This window comes from Chiloscyllium plagiosum, chromosome 40, assembly GCF_004010195.1.
Source record: "Chiloscyllium plagiosum isolate BGI_BamShark_2017 chromosome 40, ASM401019v2, whole genome shotgun sequence".
Lineage (NCBI taxonomy): Eukaryota > Metazoa > Chordata > Chondrichthyes > Orectolobiformes > Hemiscylliidae > Chiloscyllium > Chiloscyllium plagiosum.
Genome location: NC_057749.1, coordinates 23,526,926 through 23,547,174, shown reverse-complemented (window position 1 = coordinate 23,547,174; position 20,249 = coordinate 23,526,926). Strand labels below are relative to the sequence as shown.

Below are 20,249 nucleotides of genomic sequence, written 5' to 3'. Positions count from 1 at the left end.
ACAAAGTTAGGTACTGCAACTGGTAGTTGATGCCATATGAGTGCGTACTTCTATGTCCAGTGATTTTTTTCAATCTGTCATTTTGAGCTGTGTCAGTTGGAAGATGAGAATGAATTTATGAAGTGTTTTGGGAGGTCAAGAAAAGCAAGGTAGAAATGCATGTCTTTTTAAGCTGACAACAAATGCTGTCCTCAATTGTGCATGGCAAAATTTGACAAGAAGCTAGGTGACTAGAAATTTTTTGTTTGGGAGATAGAGACTGGCCAGAACGTCAGGAACATATATCTTAGAAGCACGAGCAGGCCACACCACCCTGTGAGCCTATTCTGCCATTCAATAAGATCATAGCTGATATGATTGTGCTTTCAATTTGACACACTCGTCTGTACCCCCATCCCATAATCCTTGAATCTCCCTTTTTTAAACTCTTTAGTTGGGTAAACGTTTGCACTTTCATCATTCAGACCGTTAGTTCTGCATCTTTGTGGATTAAATCTTGTTGTTATAATGAAGTTTCTATCTAACTTTGCCTTTCTTGAAAAATATCAATGAGCCAGCACCCATTGTTTTGTGGAATTCTCTTTCATAGATAGCAATGCCTGAAAGAAAAAGAAAATCCTCCTTTTAAAAAAAAACCTTCATTTTTAAACAATCCAGTAGTTATAGCCTTTCACACCCCACCGCCACAAGATCTACCCTGTCCATTCTCTTTGGGATCTTTTCTCTTTTTATGATTGCCCCTCATTCTTCTCAACTCCAAAGGGGTATGCTAAAGCTGTTCCATCTTTCTTCATAAGGGAGCTCCTTCATCTCAGCAGTAAATTGGCTGAATCATCTGAAGGGCTTCCAATGAAATTCCATATTTTCTCAAATAAGGAAACCAAACCTCCAGGACCAAACACCAGATGGGACCTCTCAAAGGCCTTTTACAGTTGCATTAAAACTTTCCTACTTTTATATTCCATAGCCAGCTGTTATGAATGTGCCCCCATTATTGACATTATTTGAGGACTGATGTCTGAAGCTTTGTGAAACAGATTCATTTGAGGTGCTAAAGTGTTATTAAACCCATTGCTTTATTTTTAAAAGGCCATTGAAGGGGACACTAGGACTTTCCCCTTTTGCTTTTAAAAAAAGGGAATGTGCTGGAAGACCCATGTCTTCGGCTAACTGCTTGGATTTATTGGAAGACACATGACTTCAGATTGAGCCTGGAAGTCACGCCTGGGTTTATAGCTATTAGGAGTATGGCTGGTTGTTCGTGTTTTGGAGTTCAATGAGGGACCTACTGGAGAAGACACACAAAGCTCCCAGCTCAGCCTTTTGTCACTTTGCAAAAACAAAAACTCCTGAGAATCATTTTAGAACTGCAAGAGTTCACCGCTACTTTCCTTACAAGGTTCCGAGAAACTTTCATCTTGACGTTCTCAATGAACTGTGTGAAAAGGTCCCAGAGGGTCACTCATCTGCACATAGTAACCTGTCCACACATAAAAAGGCACCAGGCGAAAACCAACCTGGAACCTTTCATAGCTCATCCTTTTAATGTCTGAAAACTAACTGTTTTGTCCAAATTGTTTTTCCTAATCTCTGCAAAGAAAATGTCCGGATATCTGGTCAGCATGGATGAGTTGGACCGAAGGGTCTGTTTCTGTGCTATACATCTCTATGACTTTATAATTATTTAGATGGGTCTTTACTTTCATAATTCAGACTGTTAGTTCTTTGTGGGTTAACTCTTGTTATATTAAAGCAGTAATATTGTTTATTTACAAAATTAACCTTATTTTGGGTAAGTACATAATTAACATTTACCGATTAACAATATAGTCAATCGATGTTGCGGTCAGTGGAGTAGAGAAACACAATACACACCTCCAACCTTGGTCCTAACAGAATAATTATCAGCATACCAGTTGTCTTAATCACTTGCTAAATCTACATACTAACTTTTCATGATTTGTGTACCATGACACCTCCTTCCCAACCCCCGCCAATCCCCTCCTTACCACTGAGTTCTGCAGTCTCTCCATTCAAATAGCTTCCTGTTATCCTATTCTTTGTGCCAAGAGTAAAGGGTTAGGGCTAGTTTTTCTTGGGAATAGTGCAACGATGTCTTTTGCGCTTGCCTGAACAGACACAGATAGCCTCTGGATGATGTCTCATACAAAATAGCACCTCAAATAATACTGCAGGCTGTCATGACTGCATTGCAGTATCACAGTTGATTAAGTGGTGTTTAAAAAAAGTTCACAATTTTTTTTTCATGAGCAAGTTGATATCTGGTGTAATGTGAATTCATTTTTGGATTGGATTGGCCTATTTGGTTGGTCTGTATAATGAGCAACATTAGAAGCTCTCTCATAAATATGCAGAAGATCCTTGGTTTTAATTGTACAGATATGTATAATTTGTTCCCACTGTTGGAACTACAGTTTAGCTGTGTAATACTGCCATCACCTGGCTTATCCTAATGCTTTCTGACCAGGGCAAGCAGCATTCACAATGTCTGAGTATATCCACAGCTTTATCCTGCAAAGTAAATGGGATAAAACAGGAAACGTTGAAGACATTCTTCGTTTAGAAGTACATATTAACTGGATTACACTTAACAATCAAATGTAGTAGTGTAAGTGAAGTAATTTAAATTAAATACTCAATAGTTTTTGTTGTGACTAGTATCTATGTTCTGTTGTAATTCCAGGTTGTAATAGAATTAACAAAACAGGTGAACAAGCAGAAGAGCTCTTTTCTCATGTTCCATGTAGTGCAATTAGGAACTGAAACCAAAGTAAGGAAGTTCGATTTGAGTGCAACAGCCTACCTGAGGAAAATTGCTTTGAACTGCTGTGAATTTACAGGTGGGGCGATAAGTTGTAAGATCATGTAAAATGTAAAAGAGCTGAGAGTGAGATGATGTTATTTATCCTGTTGAAGCACATCTTCTCAGAACCCCAACTTTCCCATTGTACAATCCAGATTTATTTTGAGTTTCTGGTACTCGGTTGTGCACATTATTCAAAGCATTTACTGCTCTGCTGGAATGGAACTTGTGATGATATTGACTTGTGACTTATTTTTGAGCATGCTTACCACACTTTCATTTTAATATTTTATGTACAGGTGTTTCTCTTTTCACTTAAGGCAATGCTTGGCGTTTTCTGATCTCCTAGTGTTTACCTTCAAACTATTGATTTTTAAAAAAATATGCTACAATGTCCTGAGGACACCAGTTGAGCACTGCTGAACTTAGTACTCCATTGTGCTGTGAGTGATACATTATAAAACCTTAACCTTACCTGGAGTGTTTACAGTGCTGAAATAGACCATTTGGTTCAGATTTTACACAAACCTTCTCCCACCTTGCTTTGTCTCAGTTTGTCAGAATAACCTTGATGCCTGATCACAAAGTATCGACTTTGTGATTGAATGCATCTCAACCACTCCATATGGGGGCAAGTTCTGTATTTTCATCAACTTGAATAAAGAAGTCTTTTTCTGCATTCCATTTGTATTTATTAGTGACTATCTTTATATACTTGAAATATACTCTTCTGCTATGAATCCCAACATTTTATTAGCTCAATATTTTCCAGAAATTGCCCATGCATTGAATATGGTAAAGTTCAGTGCTGTTGTCAGTTGTCTGGCTTGCTGTACTATTTCAGCTTCATTCCCAGTACTGTATTAACTGTAGTATTTATGAGCATAGTCATTGCTTACATTTACTACCTTGCTGATAGTCTGTTTGCCATTGCAACATTTTTTTAAAAAAGCAAGATAGAAATTTTTACTTTAATTGCACAATAAACCTTGTTTCATAAGTATAATTTACATCTTTATCAAACATTGTTAGTCAAATGTCATCTTACTATAAATATTTAATTGGTGTTTTGAGCTATATTTCATAAAGAGCTGCGTGTTGCCAGAAAATTCTGGACAAAACAGCCCTGACTGAGTTATCTGGTGAAACATTTTTTTTGAAAGCTTTTGTCACTGGTATGTGTAACTCTTCACAGTGTACTTTATGGAAATCAGTTTTACATGCAGCATTTTATTTTATTGGAAAATAATTTCAAAACTTTAAAGCTATTGCTTGTATTTATTAATGAATTGAAGTCAACTTTGGCATTGGACTCATGGCAAAAAGTTATTGTAATGTGATTGTGAGTAATGCAGTTTTATTATGTGGCCATCTTTTAAAAATACCTGGAGTGCCACATTTTATGCATTCTGAAATGACCCAAGAAATACAAAATTCATGTTCAACTGCTCAGAGCTGTAAGGCATAAGCAGGGTTTCAGTAATTGTTAAACTGGCTTGCATGTCAAAGGTGTTATTCATGCATAGGTCAAATTCAATTTTCAGCAATAGTGAGTCTAAATTTAACCACACCAACGCAGTGTCTGGCCGTTCTGATAGTGGTGAAGCATTTTCATTACAACATGGCTCACTCATATCCAGTGCAGTATGTGTGGGAAATCCCTGCTTTCTTTTGAACAAAAACATGTCCTTGTACAAAATATGAACTTTGATAGCAAAGCTTGAGTGAAAATGAATGTATTTACTATTCTGGGTGGCTGTCATACATTCTGCAGTTCGAGGAGCATTTCAGAATGCAAAATAAGAGCCATCCCAGCAACTTTTTAAGACAGAATAAGCCAATAAATAAAACAAACAAGAGCGGTATCTTGCCCTCATCGGGACAGAATCAAAAGAATGCCAAATTTCAAAGGATCCACTAATTGAGTCTACATAAGAAGAGGGTGAACTTTGTTTTATAAAAACTGTTTCTTCTGGTATGTTTATCCCTATTACTCTGCAAAACTTTCTAATTAAGAATGCTTTATTGGTTTAGTAGATTTTCTTCTGACATCCTATTCTTGGACTGTTTCATTGGCTTTTAAATGAATGTCTAACTTGAATTTTGAAATATGGTCTTATGGGTGAAAATGAAGAAATAGTTATGAACAAAATTCTGCAATTTTGGGTGTTAGTTTTTATTTGACACTTTTTTTAGATTTTAGATTAGATTCCCTACAGTGTGGAAACAGGCCCTTCGGCCCAACCAGTCCACACCGACCCTCCCAAGAGCAACCCATTCAGTCCCATTTTTCTCTGACTTAATGCACCTAACCCTATGGGCAATTTAGCATGGCCAGTTCACCTGGCCTGCACATCTTTGGACGGTGGGAGGAACCTGGAGGAAACCCACGCAGACACTGAGAATGTGCAAACTCCATACAGACAGTCGCCCAAGGCTGGGATCGAACCTGGGCCCCTGGTGCTGTGGGGCAGCAGTGCTAACCACTGAGCCACCGTGCCGCCCTTCCTGAAAAAATTTGTTTTGTTTTCAAAATTACATCCTGGGCTGTTTTTGAGCATTTATATATACGTTTTATATTTCATCTATTGTTGTATTCTGTTTGTTAAAGTGTATTTATAGTTATTAAAATTCAACTTATGGAAACCTAACTTGATGTTCCTAGTCCAAAGCTCACTACTGCTAATTTTGTTGCAGATTCAAATAGTAAACCGCTTAATTTGATTAGTTCTTCGGACGAACCTGGATCTGATCTTCTGAAAGTACAGTATATTAAGGTAGAGTTTTAATCTTCACACCTCTTCAGCAGATTGACATCTAAAAGTTAACTGCTTTCTCAGCCAGCTGCAGGCTACCTTAATATGACTCTGATCCTCAAGTCTGTCTTATACAAGTTGCTGAGTGAGCCCAGCATAACATACAAAAACAGAAATTCCTGAAGAAACTGAACAAGTCTGGCAGCATCTGTGGGGAGAAAACAGTTACTATTTCAAGTCCAGTGACACTGCAGAATGTTATAAATTGCTTGGCTTAGCTGGATAGGTTATTGGGAAAATTGTCGTGTGTAAATAGTGCTTGATGAGGTTTCCCATTGTCATGCTAAGCTTGATATTGTAACATGGCTATGCCTCCTCGTCTTCAGACCCCTTATAACAAAACCCCAGTTGTCTTGCAGCTGGGAATTAGCTTAGATCAGCATAAACTGGAGAACCGGAGATTGAGCTGTTGATTTTAGAGTCCAGTTGCATTTTCTTGAGGCTTTTTTTGCACTTGGTGAACCTGCAGGTTAGAATCTCTTAGCTTTATGTTTCAGGACAAAATCGCTAATTTTATTGCTGATTTGCATCGTTTATGGGAAGAGGAATGGCATGGTATTATTTCGCTTCAGGTTCTTCCTGATGTTGCATCTTTCAATTGGCTGGCATGTTTTATGAAATATTTTATGTCCTGAGCAAGACTGGTACTGGAGGAAGGAATAAGCAGTATGGTTTCATTCGTAGTGGAATGACTATATCTCCCGACCAATGGAGACTATAGGCCAGGTCTGATTTTCTGTGGTCTTGGTATGATATCCCAATGGCAAGTTCTTTCCCTGTGGAAAATCTGTTACAGTGGCAAAGCGAGAGTCCAAACAGAAGGATGCCTTGTTGAGTCCAATATTTGCAGGTTTAATTTTTATGATATACCATCAGACCTATTGATGAAGAAAGCCCATTGACCATACGTTGTTTGGAGCAGATGGAAAACTAGTTAGTTGCAAGGTTTGTAGCTCAGGTTGAGGTTTATGGTTTAGGTTTGCTCGCTGAGCTGTAGGTTTGATATCCAGACGTTTCATTACCTGGCTAGGTAACATCATCAGTGGCGACCTCCAAGTGAAGCGAAGCTGTTAGATTAGATTAGATTAGATTAGATTACCTCCAGTGTGGAAACAGGCCCTTCGGCCCAACAAGTCCACACCGACCCGCCAAAGCGCAACCCACTCATACCCCTACACTTACCCCTTCATCTATCACTACAGACAATTTAGCATGTCTCCTGCTTTCGATTTATATCTTTCTCCTGGATGGGATTCCTGGGATTTGTGGTGATGTCATTTCCTGTTCGTTTTCTGAGGGGCTGATAGATGGCATCTAGATCTATGTGTTTGTTTATGGCGTTGTGATTGGAGTTCGTGTATCCTGGTGGCTAACTTTCTTCCTGTTTGTCCTACGTAGTGTTTGTGGCAGTCCTTGCATGGAATTTTGTAGATGACGTTGGTTTTGTCCATGGGTTGTACTGGGTCTTTTAAGTTTGTTAGTTTTTGTTTGAGCGTGTTGGTGGGTTTGTGCGCTACTAGGATTCCGAGGGGTCTTAGTTGTCTGGCTGTCATTTCTGAAACTACTTTGATGTATGGTAAGGTGGTTAGGGTTTCTGGCTGTGTTTGGTCTGCTTGTCGTGGTTTGTTCTTGAGGAATCTGCGGACTGTATGTAAAGTTCACCAAGGAGGAAGAAACCGACAACAAACTCTCATTCCTGGACGTCACAGTCAAAAGAAAGGACAACGGAGAACTACAAACCTGCGTATACAGAAAACCGACAAACACTGACCAAATACTTAACTACACCAGCAACGATCCCAACACGCACAAACAAAGCTGTATCAGAACACTATTCCAACGAGCCACCACACACTGCAGCACAGACGAACTTCGGAAAACAGGCGAACACCAATACAACATATTCAAGAAGAACGGATACTCAAAAAATACAGTCCGCAGATTCCTCAAGAACAACCACGACAAGCAGACCAAACACAGCCAGAAACCCTAACCACCTTACCATACACCAAAGAAGTTTCAGAAATGACAACCAGACTATGAAGACCCCTCGGAATCCTAGTAGCGCACAAACCCACCAACACTCTCAAACAAAAACTAACAAACTTAAAAGACCCAGTACAACCCATGGACAAAACCAACGTTATCTACAAAATTCCATGTAAGGACTGCCACAAACACTACGTAGGACAAACAGGAAGAAAGTTAGCCACCAGGATACACGAACACCAGCTAGCCACAAAAAGACACGACCCTCTCTCCCTCGTAGCCCGATACACGGATGAAAAGAAACCACCATTTTGACTGGGACAATACATCTATCCTGGGACAGGCTAAGCAAAGACATGCCAGAGAATTCCTAGAGGTCTGGCACTCCAACCACAACGCCATAAACAAACACAGATCTAGATGCCATCTATCAGCCCCTCAGAAAACGAACAGGAAATGACATCACCACAAACCCCAGGAACCCCATCCAGGAGAAATATATAAATAGAAAGTAGGAGACCACAGATTCGCTTCACTTGGAGTCGCCACTGATGATGTTACCTAGCCAGTTAATGAAACTTCTGGATATCAAACCTACAGCTCAGCGAGCAAACCTACACCCTAAACTAGTTAGTACTAGATAGTTGATTGTCATCAGTGCCATTTATTGAAGACTTGCTGTCACAGGAAATGCAAGTCCATTTTTTTTTTGACTGTATTCGGCATTGTTCCCATGGGAGAAATGTTAATGTTCATTGTAACTCCCCTGAAGAGAGAGCTGTTTCTATTTCGAAGAACTGGAAATATTTTTGTTTCATATGTTCTACAAAAACTGAGTTAACAAAGTACGTTCAAATGATAGAACTAAAAATCAAGAGTAAGGTCTTCCCAACTTTGCAGTTAATATTTTATGGCACTTGCCAAAATTTGTTGATTTCATACGCAAAGCTGCTTTTCCTTTAGAGTGGTGTGCAGGCTTATCACCTCACGTTATTGACATTTGGGTGTCTTTTCGTTTGCCCCTCCTGGAAACCCTCTATACCCTAGTAGATTTGGAAGATGAACTTTATAAATTGTGATAATAGTTTTACTTTTCTGTAGGGAAATCAAGATTGATAACCTGCTGGTGTGGATCTTTGCAAGCAAATTGTTGGTTCAATGCCCCCTGGACGGGGTATGGATTTGACAGATGTGAGGCCATTTTCAGTGCTGGCCCAACGTATGAGCAATTCACCAACTGCCACTACCCTGTCTTTAGCCTGTATCCTTGTAAATCTTTGCAGATAATGATCCAATTCCTTTTTGAATCCCTGGATTGAATCTGTCTCCAATACACTGATCTGAACCACTTTGTGTATAAAAAAAGTTTTAACTCCGATTGGCATTTGATTCTTTTGCCAAGTGCCCTGTGGTGCTATAATCTTCGAACCATGGCCACAGTTTCTCCCTATCCATTCTATCTAGATCCCTTCCGATTTTGAACATCTTTATAAATCTCCACTTCAGCTTCTCTTTTCCGAGCAGAACAGTCTCGCGCTTCTCCAGTCAATCTACATGACTGAAGTTCCTCATCCTGGGCCATTCTGATTTTTTTTTTTCCCTGCATCCTTGCTAAAGTACAGTATCCAGAATTGGATGCAATACTCTACATAAGGCTATATTGGTTTAAAATAACTTTGCTTATGTACCATGTCCCTAGTAGTAAACTGTAGGTTACCGTGTGATTTATTCAACATGCTCTCAACCTGTCCAGTGACTTTGAGCAGTCTTTGCATGTTTACCCTCATGTGTCCCTCCTGTTGATATTTAAGATTGGCTGTACTATTATTATAAGCCCTCAGAGTCATAAACTGATTCCTAAAGAAAAATTTAAGGCGCTCATACAGTCAAGCATCATCCCAAGGGATTAATTAGCAGATGTGGGTATTTTTAAAAAAACTAATTTTCCCAGTTCACAAGGGGAATTTATGCACAAGAAGAAAGTTTTGTAAATTGTCATGTTGACAGCAATGTGAAGGTTTGAACTAATTGAATATCTCTTTCAAAGAGCCAGCGTGGTATGTTTGTTTCATTTGATCAGATAAGTGTGTGACATAATAATTTTTTGTTCACAGGCAGACCGAAATGGACCACGTTTCAAAACTAGTTATGACAGCACTGAGCAAACGCTCACTGTAAGTAATTTATAATGTGTTCAAAATATATTGGTGCTGTAGTTTTTTATTAATCTTCCTGTCAATTATGCTCTAGCTAGGTTTACTTGTTTTAAGGTTTACTTGGGTAAATCATTGTTGCTTCTAGCTGCCCATGCTCCTCTGCGTTCCCTGCATTAACAAGCTCTTTGCAGATTGTTCTGTAGTTTTTAATTTGAGATGTTCTCCTAGGTGCTCTGCATCTGTGTTTGGAGTGTTAACTGAGCATATTAATCCTCGGATTTTGGAAGTGAAATTATTCATTGTGGTCAGAGCTCATGCTGGATAATTCTAATTTGTTTTAACCTTCATTCTGAATTGAAATCTGGTTACTTTTGTCATCTGCAATCCTTCATAAATTGCAATTTTCCCAAAACACTGCTCAATAGAGTTTGTCAGCACAGATTCTGTTCTCTCGTTACTCCTCTCATTGGTGACTGATATTGACTCTCCATCTGTCATGCATTAAATTCAGAATTATTTCTTCATTTCCTGCACCTCTGATTATCATCATCCTCAACACCTCTTTCCTCTGACCTTGGCGTCTCTCCTCCCATTTTCTTGCTGAAATTTTCAACTGCCTTTGGGATACTCTTTGAAATTCCCTCCTTCTGTCTAGCTCTTAAAAACTCTTGGAAAGCCTGGTCACCTTTTAAGTCACCTTTCCCTTTATGGCTCTTTACCTAATTTCTCCCAACATTTATGGAGCATCTTGGAAAATTTCTGTCCATTGAGATTTCCCATGTAAACAGTATTTGGAACATGGGAATTGTTCTGCCAAGAGGACCAGAAGGAGCATTCTATGATATTACTTTTCCGTTGTTGGCATTTTGTTCATGGTTTTTTCATAAATTTCATTCATATCAGCTAACCCTTGAATAAATAAACATTGAGTTTATGCCAGTTTCAAGTAATTTATTTCCTATTTCATCACTTGAATTTTTTCAAAAAATAAAGTTTGTTATCTTTGCTGTGGTATCTTAAAATGGTTTGTTGTGGAGTACAAATTTATCATTCCCAGAATTTGTACATCTCTAAAGTTTGGATAAAATTAGAAATAAATTTCTGTTCGATTCCTGGATACTAAGTGAGCTGGTCCCGATAGGTGTATATTGCTACAGAATCCCAAAAATAGATTATTTAAATTCTCTTCCTACTCGATTCATATCTCACTTTTTCAAGATGCTCATGATATGTAGCCAGTGCTGCCCACAGTCCTTTAGCTATGATCTTACTGAAGTTTATATTGCTTCAAACTTCCCTTTTGCATTTTTGAACTCTGTGTGCCATAAACCCAATTGGTTATCATTTTATTTAATGGTTTTATCCACTGGGTAATTTTTCGTGAGTCTGAGCAGCCAGATTCCTCTACTTCTGTACATAACTCAGCCTCCCTGCTCAAATGAGAATTTTTGTTACTTCCTATTGTCCAATATGCTAACTATAAATTCCATCTGCTGTCTTTTTACCCATCCTATCATTTTATTCCTTCCACCGGAATTCTTAATTCTGGCTTCTATGTTAGTATCATCTATAATGTCAGCCCTCTTCTCTATGATTCTGTTCCCACATCATTTATGCACACAATGAACAGAAGTGATCGAGAATAGAAATCTGTTGTATATTTCAACCAACTTTCAACCATTCCTGAGAAAATGGTCTGAACTGCAATTTCCCTTCTCTTATCAGATGGGGTTTTCATGCTCTTTGTGACCATTCCTCCAGTTCCCTGCTCCTCACTTTTGTTGAATATTATTTGTGTATTTATTTAAAGCAAGTAGATTTAATCTCTGAAGAATTTTGGCTGGTACTGCATTATTTTTAAATTTTGATTACTTTGACTCTGGACCAGCATGGTGACTCAGCACTGCTGCCTTACAGCACCAGGGACCTGGATTTGATTCCAGCCTTGGACGGCTGTGTGTGGAGTTTGCAAATTCTCCCCGTGTCTGCATGGGTTTCCTCTGGGTGCTCTGGTTTCCTCCCACAATCCAAAGATGTGCAGGTTAGGTGTATTGGCCATGCTAAATTGCCCACAGTGTCCAAGGATGTGGAGGTTTGGTGGATTAGCCATGGGAGATGTGCAGATTTACAGGTCTAGGGGTTTGGGTCTCGGTGTGATGTTCTTTGGAGCGTCAGCGTGGACTTGATTGGCCGAATGGCCTGCTTCATACAGTAGGAAATCTCTGATACGCTCTCGTTTTCCTCTTTGGGAGCTTCTTGATGAATTTGTTTGGAATAATTGCAGAACATTTTCCATTGTTTTCGTTATTGGAGAATTGTATCAAAACCCTAAAAGACATATTTGATCATTTTCTAATTACCATTTAAGCTTGCTTTCAAACGTTGCTACTTCGGTGCTGCCTTTTAGTTTTTCATCATTTTTGTACTGCGGTGAAATCATCTATTAAGTGGAATAATGAAACTACTTGTTTTGGCATCAGGTGGCCTTTTCTTCTCTTGACCTGATCCTTCATTCACAAGCCTTACTTTCAACCATGAACTTTGTATCAGCTGTATTCCCATCTCACATTCCTGATCATGAGCGTGAAAGAAAGCCAAGCACAGACCATGAAAAGGAGACTGTGACGAAAGCAGGTAGGTTAGAAAAAAAGGGAAGCTGAATAGTGCATCGAATTAAGAGTTTATGTATGTTTTTAATGAGCATTTAGTTTGTATTCTGCATTGTTTTCTGTTGCTTCATATGTTCAGAAATACTGCATAAATTGTTTAGAGAAAGATTTGAGTAGTTCACTTTATGTAGTGAACAAGAAATTAGCCTTTTTGCTGCAAGCGGTGGAAATCCACAGTGGATTATAAACAAAATTGTTGAACTCAGTTTTGTTGCTATTTGATCTCTTTCTGTATTAGGAATTTTGTTTGAGGTACAGATTAAATTATGTTTAGATGAGTCATGTGGCACCATCACCTGGTATGAGATGTGATTCATCTTTGAAACGTACTTCGCGCATCTTGGTCTGTATCATGCATACTGCTGATGATTGTGGAACGATTATCTCTTTCAGTATCTGATGGGGCAGACAGTTATAGATGGAGATGTGAGGCAGCTTCAGCTGTACAAATTTGTTGTACACTTAGGCAACGGTTAAAAGGCAAAGATTCTATTTGTCTTCCCATCTTTGGCCATGTAGTAGTGCACATTATCTGCAAGTGAATGACAGATCTCAATATGGTTGGTGTGTTTCCAAATAATGTGCGCTGGTTATTTCTCCTTTTGGCAGAGAAGGGTTGATTATCTGCTTGCTGCTTTTTCGTGATGTCTTGGAACAGCAAGGTTGAAAAGCGTGGTTGGGGGGAGCTCAAGTTTTGTCACTTTGCTTCTATGTTGCCCACCACCTACCTATCCTACCTCGCTGCCATAACTTCTCATTTTACTCGTAATAAGAAAATAGCATATCTTGATTGCCTTTTTATATGTTTATTTTAAATTTGAATCCTTATTTTAAGGCACTCAAGCCTCAAGGTTTGGTCACCTCTCTGCCAGATCTTGTCTGATGTATCTCTGAAGCACCATGAAATGATTTGCTACATTGAAGGCATTATGGCAATGTCAGGTTTTTAGAATATGATTACTGTTGGTAGATTTACCATTCAAACAGGAATAAACAGTGCAATTGAGATGTGTAACAATTGTTTTTGGTTGTTCTTTTCACATTACTGACAAAGTGAATGCTTTTTCATTTAGTCTCCCTCGACAGAGCAGTCGATGTGTTTGACCTAAAGTTTTCTGTTGAACTCGGTGCATTGAACATATTTGTTTGTGATGAAGAGTTCGACATTGCTGACATCAAAATACAAGGTAAATTAAACCAGATTGAGCTCTGGATTTAAAAGCAATGTCTCGTATTTTCTGAGATGTGTGATAGCGCGACTGTTATTTTCGTGCCAGTTATTTTGGCATCAATGTGGATTTCACAAGTTTCTTCATTCCCCCCTCCCCCCCCGCCCCACCGCCTCCCCCCCGCCCCACCTTATCCCAGTTGCAACCTTCCAACTCGGCACTGCCCTCATGACCTGTCCTACCTGTCCATCTTCCATCCCATTTATCCGCTTCACCCTCCTCTCCAATCTTTCTTCATTACCCCCACTTCCACCTGCCTATCACACTCTCGGCTACCTTCCTCCTCCCCCCCAGCCCCACCCTGTCCCACTTATCTCACCACCCCCTTGGCTCACAGCCTCATTCCTGATGAAGGGCTGAAGGGCTTTTGCCCGAATCGTCGATTCTCCTGCTCCTCAGATGCTGCCTGACATGCTGTGCTCCAGCATCTGCAGTCCTCACTTTCGCCTTATTTAGGCACCTGTAAAGCAATACATAGCCTAATTGCTATGTACCTAAGTTGAGGATATCGTGGTGAGGGATTGGCTTTAGTTATCTGCACGTTCAAGTGCCATCGAAATCGACAGGTGGATGACATATTCTTCTCCATTCATCCTCTTGTCTCTTCTCAAAACCAATCTGTGCACTTATCAGATGGAATAACCTATTCACCGTGTCTATACAAAACAAACAATGGAGATGTATTTGACATGTTGCTGCTATTAGTCGGCTCTCATCATGATTATAGCCATTGACGATCAATCTCAATTTTCTTGAGCCAGGCAAATTTCACTGAGCTTCTCAAACAAGGGATAAAGCTTATATTAAGTTTGTTAATGTAACCGGGTTAATTTTAAACTGTAAAATACACTTCAAATGAATGTGTACAAATTATTGGTGAGTTTGTCTTCTGTATTGTTTTTAGGCTTTAGTTTATGGGCTGTAGACCAATATTAGTTGCAGCCTTTTAGCCTTACCTGGATTTAAAAACAACAACTGCTCACATTACTCCACATGCTCTTGCTAATGCCAACATTCTCACTAAGATAGTAATATGGGAGTTATAGTCGTCCTAGGACCTCATTTGATGGGGAAATGGCTTATTAATGCAATACCATGTTCTGTGGCTTGATATCAAATCTGTGATTATCTAGGTATGGATGCATCCGTAGCTGTACTGTCAAAGCAGATAGATCTTTTTGCCCGACTCAAAGATGTAGTTGTTACAGATGTTGGTTCAAAGACTCTACATAAAAAGGTAAGCTGTTCAATGTGAGTCAATTATTTTGAGCGGCACTTGGTGCTTTGTGGTGTTATTCCATGTTGGTTCAAATACACAAACTGAATAACAGTTTTGTTTTAATCGCTAAAATAGTCATTTACTTCAAATTGCTAGCATGATTTGTCACATAGACTGTAACTTAAAATGAACACTCCAAGGCCAATGAGCTGACTCAGTTGAAGCCTGAGCTGAGCTGACGCTCAGAGCTGAGGCTTTGAGCTGAGCAGCCCAGAGGATCCCAGGTTGCTTTGAGAAGGTGATAAATTGCTATTGTACTGCGAACTTATACTCCACAACCACCTGATGAAGCAGTGCTCCGAAAGCTAGTGCTTCCAAATAAATCTGTTGGACTAAACGTGGTGTTGTGATTTTTTAACTTTTAAAGAAGATATGCATTGTTAGAATTGTAGAATCCCTCTAGTATGGAAGCATGCCATTACTTGAAGGAGACGTTTAAGAGTCTGTCACCATGCTGTTGGTGTAAAGTTTCATACATGTATATACAAGGGCCGGGTAGGGAGGGCAAGCTGCTTTTCATCATAACCCAATAGGCTCACTAATGTTATTATAGCAATCCAATGGCTTAATTTTAATTTTTGCTTGTTACAGCTTTAAAGTTACGGATTTTTTCCAACCATGTTCTAATTTTCGAGCAGTCTTCGTGTGATTTAAATTTTTAATCGTTGGATTATTAATATTGGCTTGGCCTAATTATGTTATGGCCGTCTAAGTCTTCTCAAACCTGTACTTCATAATTCAGCATTTTCCTCACTGTTGATGTCAAGGCTAACTTAGTTTCTGTTCTTGCTCCTTTTCCTTACCTGAATAACTGGGTTGCATCTGCTAGCATCCATTCCATGGACACTAACCTAGATTCCTAAGAATTTTAGAACGTTGAAGCCAATACATACACTACTTCTGCAGCCATCTCTTTTAAAATCTTTCTAATCTATGGAATTTGTTGCTTTTCAAGTCCCAATAACTTCTCAAGTACCAGTAACTTCTCAAATACCAGCTATTTACTTGTTGTAATATCTCTAATTTTCTTATTTTCACTAAACCTTTGTTAACCATTATTTCTAAGATGTTTTGCAGTTTTTTTGTTGTGAAGATGAGTGTTCGTTTTAATTTATCTTCCATTTATTTATTTCCAATTTTAATTTTTTACCTCTTTGTAAGTGGTTCTTATTGCTAACCTCTCCTTTCTTACATGCCTGCAGAAACTTTTACAATCTATTTTTGCATCTTCTATTCCCAGTTGATTTCTCTTTATCTTGATTATTTCTTAGAGAACACTAAAATCCTTCTCATCTTGATGCTTTTTACTCTTTTGATAACATCATTAGCTTTTTATTTACTCAGTCATAACTTGCTAGCCAAGCTTATACCACCTTTCCCTTGGCTTTCAAAAATCCTTCAAAGAAATGTGTATTACTTACACATTTGGAAATAAATCTTCAATGCTCATCATTCACTATCTATTTTTATAACTTTTTATTTGGTTTTCCAATTTTCACTTCATCACCTCATACCTGCAGAGATTACTTTGTTGAGAGTTAAGCCCCTTGATTTAAACTTGGATTTTAATCACAATTCTCTAGAAACTCATTTGCTACACTCAAATTATTGAATCCTTCCTCGTTGCGCAATTATAGATTTGAATTAATCTGTTAACTTTGTAAAGGCTATTTGTTTCTTTTTATTTTTCTGTCTTTGTGATTATGAATTGAAAAGGGAAAAGGAATGTTTAATGGATAGTTGAAGGATGACTGCGCTTCTGAAGTGCAAATTATCTGACAACCATTATAAGTGCTGTTTACAAAGCTGCTTGTCCTAATAGTGGGTGTTAGTCAAGCTACAGACTAACAGGAGCTGGGGACATGTATACAAATGGAAATTCAGTCGCCGGCAGGTAGCTGATTGGTCTGTGGAATGGTAATCAGTTATCGATGACAGGCCTTCTGCCTGCCATCAATTATGTGATTGGTTTCCATGTAGTTAACAGCTTCTGGGTGAAACCATTTCATTTCCAAAAGGGAAGGACCTGTCCCTTTTCTATGCATTAAAAATATTCTTAAACCTGAAGAAGCCAGTTTATTTTTCCCTCACCAGTTGCTGTAAGCTGTAGCATTTTAACCAGTGAATCAGATACTTTATTAGTGTGAACCAGCTTCCCTACACCACCTGAGCAAAAGTGCTGGAGAAGGAAGATCAAGGAGCAACATCGTAACAAACCAAAAGAATCATCTCTGTGAATTCTGGGAATAGCAACTATTAAACTAAGTTAGCAGTCTTTTCCCCCTCCCAGAGCATCCATGTATTGTCCATGTTGAGGGGCTGTTTACAAGGGGGTTAAAGTTTTTAATGAGTAGAGTTAGATGCCATCAGTTTGTAATTGTTTGCCTGTAGGTGGAGTCTATTTATTTTCTCTCAAACTGGGCTTTAAAAACACATGTAATTTGGGAAATTTTGAGTATTTTTATACAATCTTAAACTCTTGCGACATCTCCAGGAGTAGCAGGGCTTGATTTCCAGTGATTTCACACCAGTGGAAAAAGTAACTTAACTCTATTTGTATATTTTTAGATTGTTTCAATCATTGGTGATGAAGTTTTCAGCTTCAAGATGAGTTTGTGTTCCAGTGCTACAGAGGGAAAAGACTACTTTGATATGTCAAAAGTGGATGGAGAGGTGACATTGCAGATGGGTTGCATTCAGTTGGTCTACTTACACAAATTCTTCATGTCATTGTTGGTAAGTGTATTGCTTGCCAATTCGACATAACAAATTTATGTTGACTCCTAATTCAACTATTCCAATATGTTCTTGACTAAAGTGCTCAACTTGACGTTACCTAAATGCTGCCTGTATCTGTCAAGTCCAGGTCATAGATCACCTCTGTTCTTCCTGCCCACTGAGGGTGTCCAGCTGTACCATTGACTTGATTTTCATGTTTTAATGCTCCTGATTCTGATGCTTTCATGTGATTGCTCATTCTTGCCCTTCCTTTACCTGTACATTCTGTTTCTTCCCCTGATTTCACCTTTTGTGCATCCCTTAGATCTTTGATCCCACCACTGACAGCAGTGACTACAGCTGTCTGGACCCTACACTCTGAAACTCATGGATTAGACCTCTTGTATCTTCTTAACTCCTCTAATACTTTTCTTGAAATATATTCACTTGAAGAAGTGTTTAGTCGTCTGCCTTAATGGTACCTCCATTGGCTCAGTTTAAGTTTTGGTGTGGTTTTGTTGTAAATGCAGATGTTTTACCAGTTCAAGGTAAATTAGAGAGATTGGAAAAAATAATTTTAATGTCACTCAGCAGTTAATTTTTAAAATGATACTTTGCCAGGTATAGTCCTGGATGTTACTGCTGCAAAAACATTGGTTAGGTAATTGTGCATTGAGAGATTTCGGACATCTGTTATAGGTAGAACATGACAGCTGCACATGTGTCTAGAAGCATGTAATTGTTGATAATTGTACTGCTTGTCAATTCTGCACATTAAACTTTTATCTCCTAATTCAGCTATTCTGATGTTTCCTTGACCAACCTCCCATCTTACAGGTGAATTTGGTGGATGATAGTGTCTAATTATGGTGAGAGATGAGGTATAAGCAATATTTCCAATGGGCTGCAAGGCCGAGAAGAGAATTAAATGGAGCATTTCAAAATTACTAACTTAAAAATGTTTTCATAAAGTAGAATTTTAGTGAGAAAATCAATAATGAAAATTTACCCATTAAACTTTACACAAGAGTAGAGCAGTGGGGGTGGAGAGTTAAGAGTAGTTTCTTTACACAAAAAAAATTGAGTACAGTATAGTTTGAAAAATCCATTTGAGAAGTAATCCTCAGATCTTGGAATATCATAGCTGATGAGAGAGCATAGAACAGTACAACACAGGAACTTGCCCTTCGGCCCACTATCTGTGCCAACCATGATTCTCAACTAAGCCCATCTGCCTGCATGTGGTCTGTATCCCTCTGTTCCCTATCTGCTCATGTGTCTAACTGCCTCTTCGACCTTACTATCGCATTTGCTTCTACTATCTCCCTTGACAGTACATTTGTGTTTCTGAAAACAAAAACTTGCCTTGCGCATCTCCTTTAAACTTTCCCTTTCTCACCTTAAACCTATGCCACTAGTATTTGACATTTTCACCCTGGGAAAGAGACTCCCACTCTCCACCCTATCCATGCATCTCATAATTTTATATACTTCTGTCAGATTGCCCTTCAGCCTTCGATGCTCTAGCAAAAACAATCCAAGTTGCAACCTCTCCCTGCAACTAATGCACTCCAATCAAGGGAATATCCTGGTAAACCTCTTCTGTACCCTCTCCAAAACCTCCACGTCCTCTTATAGTACGACAACCAGAACAGTGCACAATACTCCAAATGCAACCTGATCAAAGTCTCGTCTTGTTGTAGTAAGACTTGCCAGCTTTTATACTCAACACCCCAGCTTTGGGGCAGCACAGTGGCTCAGTGGTTAGCACTGCTGCCTCGCAGCACCAGGGACCCAGGTTCGATTCCAGCCTCAGGCAACTGTCTGTGTGGAGTTTGCACATTCTCCCTGTGTCTGCGTGGGTTTCCTCCGGGTGCTCCGGTTTCCTCCCACAGTCCAAAGATGTGCAGGTCAGGTGAGTTGGCCATGCTAAATTGCCCATAGTGATAGGTGCATTAATAGGGAGTATCTGAATGGGTTTGGGTGGGTTACTCTTCGGAGGGTCGATGTGGATTTGTTGGGCCAAAGGGCCTGTTTCCGCACTGTAGGGAATCTTAAAAGAAAATCTAAAGGCAAGCATGTGTATGTTTTCCTTACCACGTTTTACACTTGTGTGGCCATTTTGAGGTAGCTATGGGCTTGGACCCCGAGATTCCTCTGTATATCAGTGCTCCTTCAGGTCTGGCTATTTGCTGCACACTTTCCTCTTACAATTGACCTCCCAAAATGCATCACTTCAAATTTGTCCGGGGTAAACTTCATCTGTCATTTCTCTGCCCAGCTTCCCATCTGATCTCTATCCTGTTGATATCAGTTCATATCTTTCCTCAGTAATGACAACTTCACCAATTTACATGTCATCTGCAAACTTACTAATCAGATCACTGCCTTTTTTATCCTCTATAATATATACCGGGAACCTCGATTATCCGAAAGTGAGGGGCGGGGACTATTTCGTTCGGATAATCGATTATTTGGTTAATGGATTAAATGTCTTTCCTGAACGGGGAGCAGACTTTAAAAAGGTCCGAGTCCCAGAGGAGACTGCAGCAGCACACGGCGTGCGAGG

General features: G+C 39.2%; 1 protein-coding gene across 4 annotated transcripts in view; it reads left to right on the top strand.

Annotated features, from left to right (window-relative positions):
- The window catches only part of vps13c (vacuolar protein sorting 13 homolog C), a 286,760-nt gene that overhangs the window by 155,784 nt on the left and 110,727 nt on the right, over positions 1-20,249 (top strand). For all 4 annotated transcript variants that reach the window (XM_043680592.1, XM_043680591.1, XM_043680593.1 and 1 more), the window contains 7 exons: positions 2,705-2,861; positions 5,522-5,601; positions 9,744-9,803; positions 12,266-12,419; positions 13,528-13,641; positions 14,817-14,920; positions 17,531-17,698. In XM_043680592.1, coding sequence (XP_043536527.1) covers positions 2,705-2,861; positions 5,522-5,601; positions 9,744-9,803; positions 12,266-12,419; positions 13,528-13,641; positions 14,817-14,920; positions 17,531-17,698 — 837 coding nt within the window. The remainder of the gene's footprint in view (positions 1-2,704; positions 2,862-5,521; positions 5,602-9,743; positions 9,804-12,265; positions 12,420-13,527; positions 13,642-14,816; positions 14,921-17,530; positions 17,699-20,249) is intronic.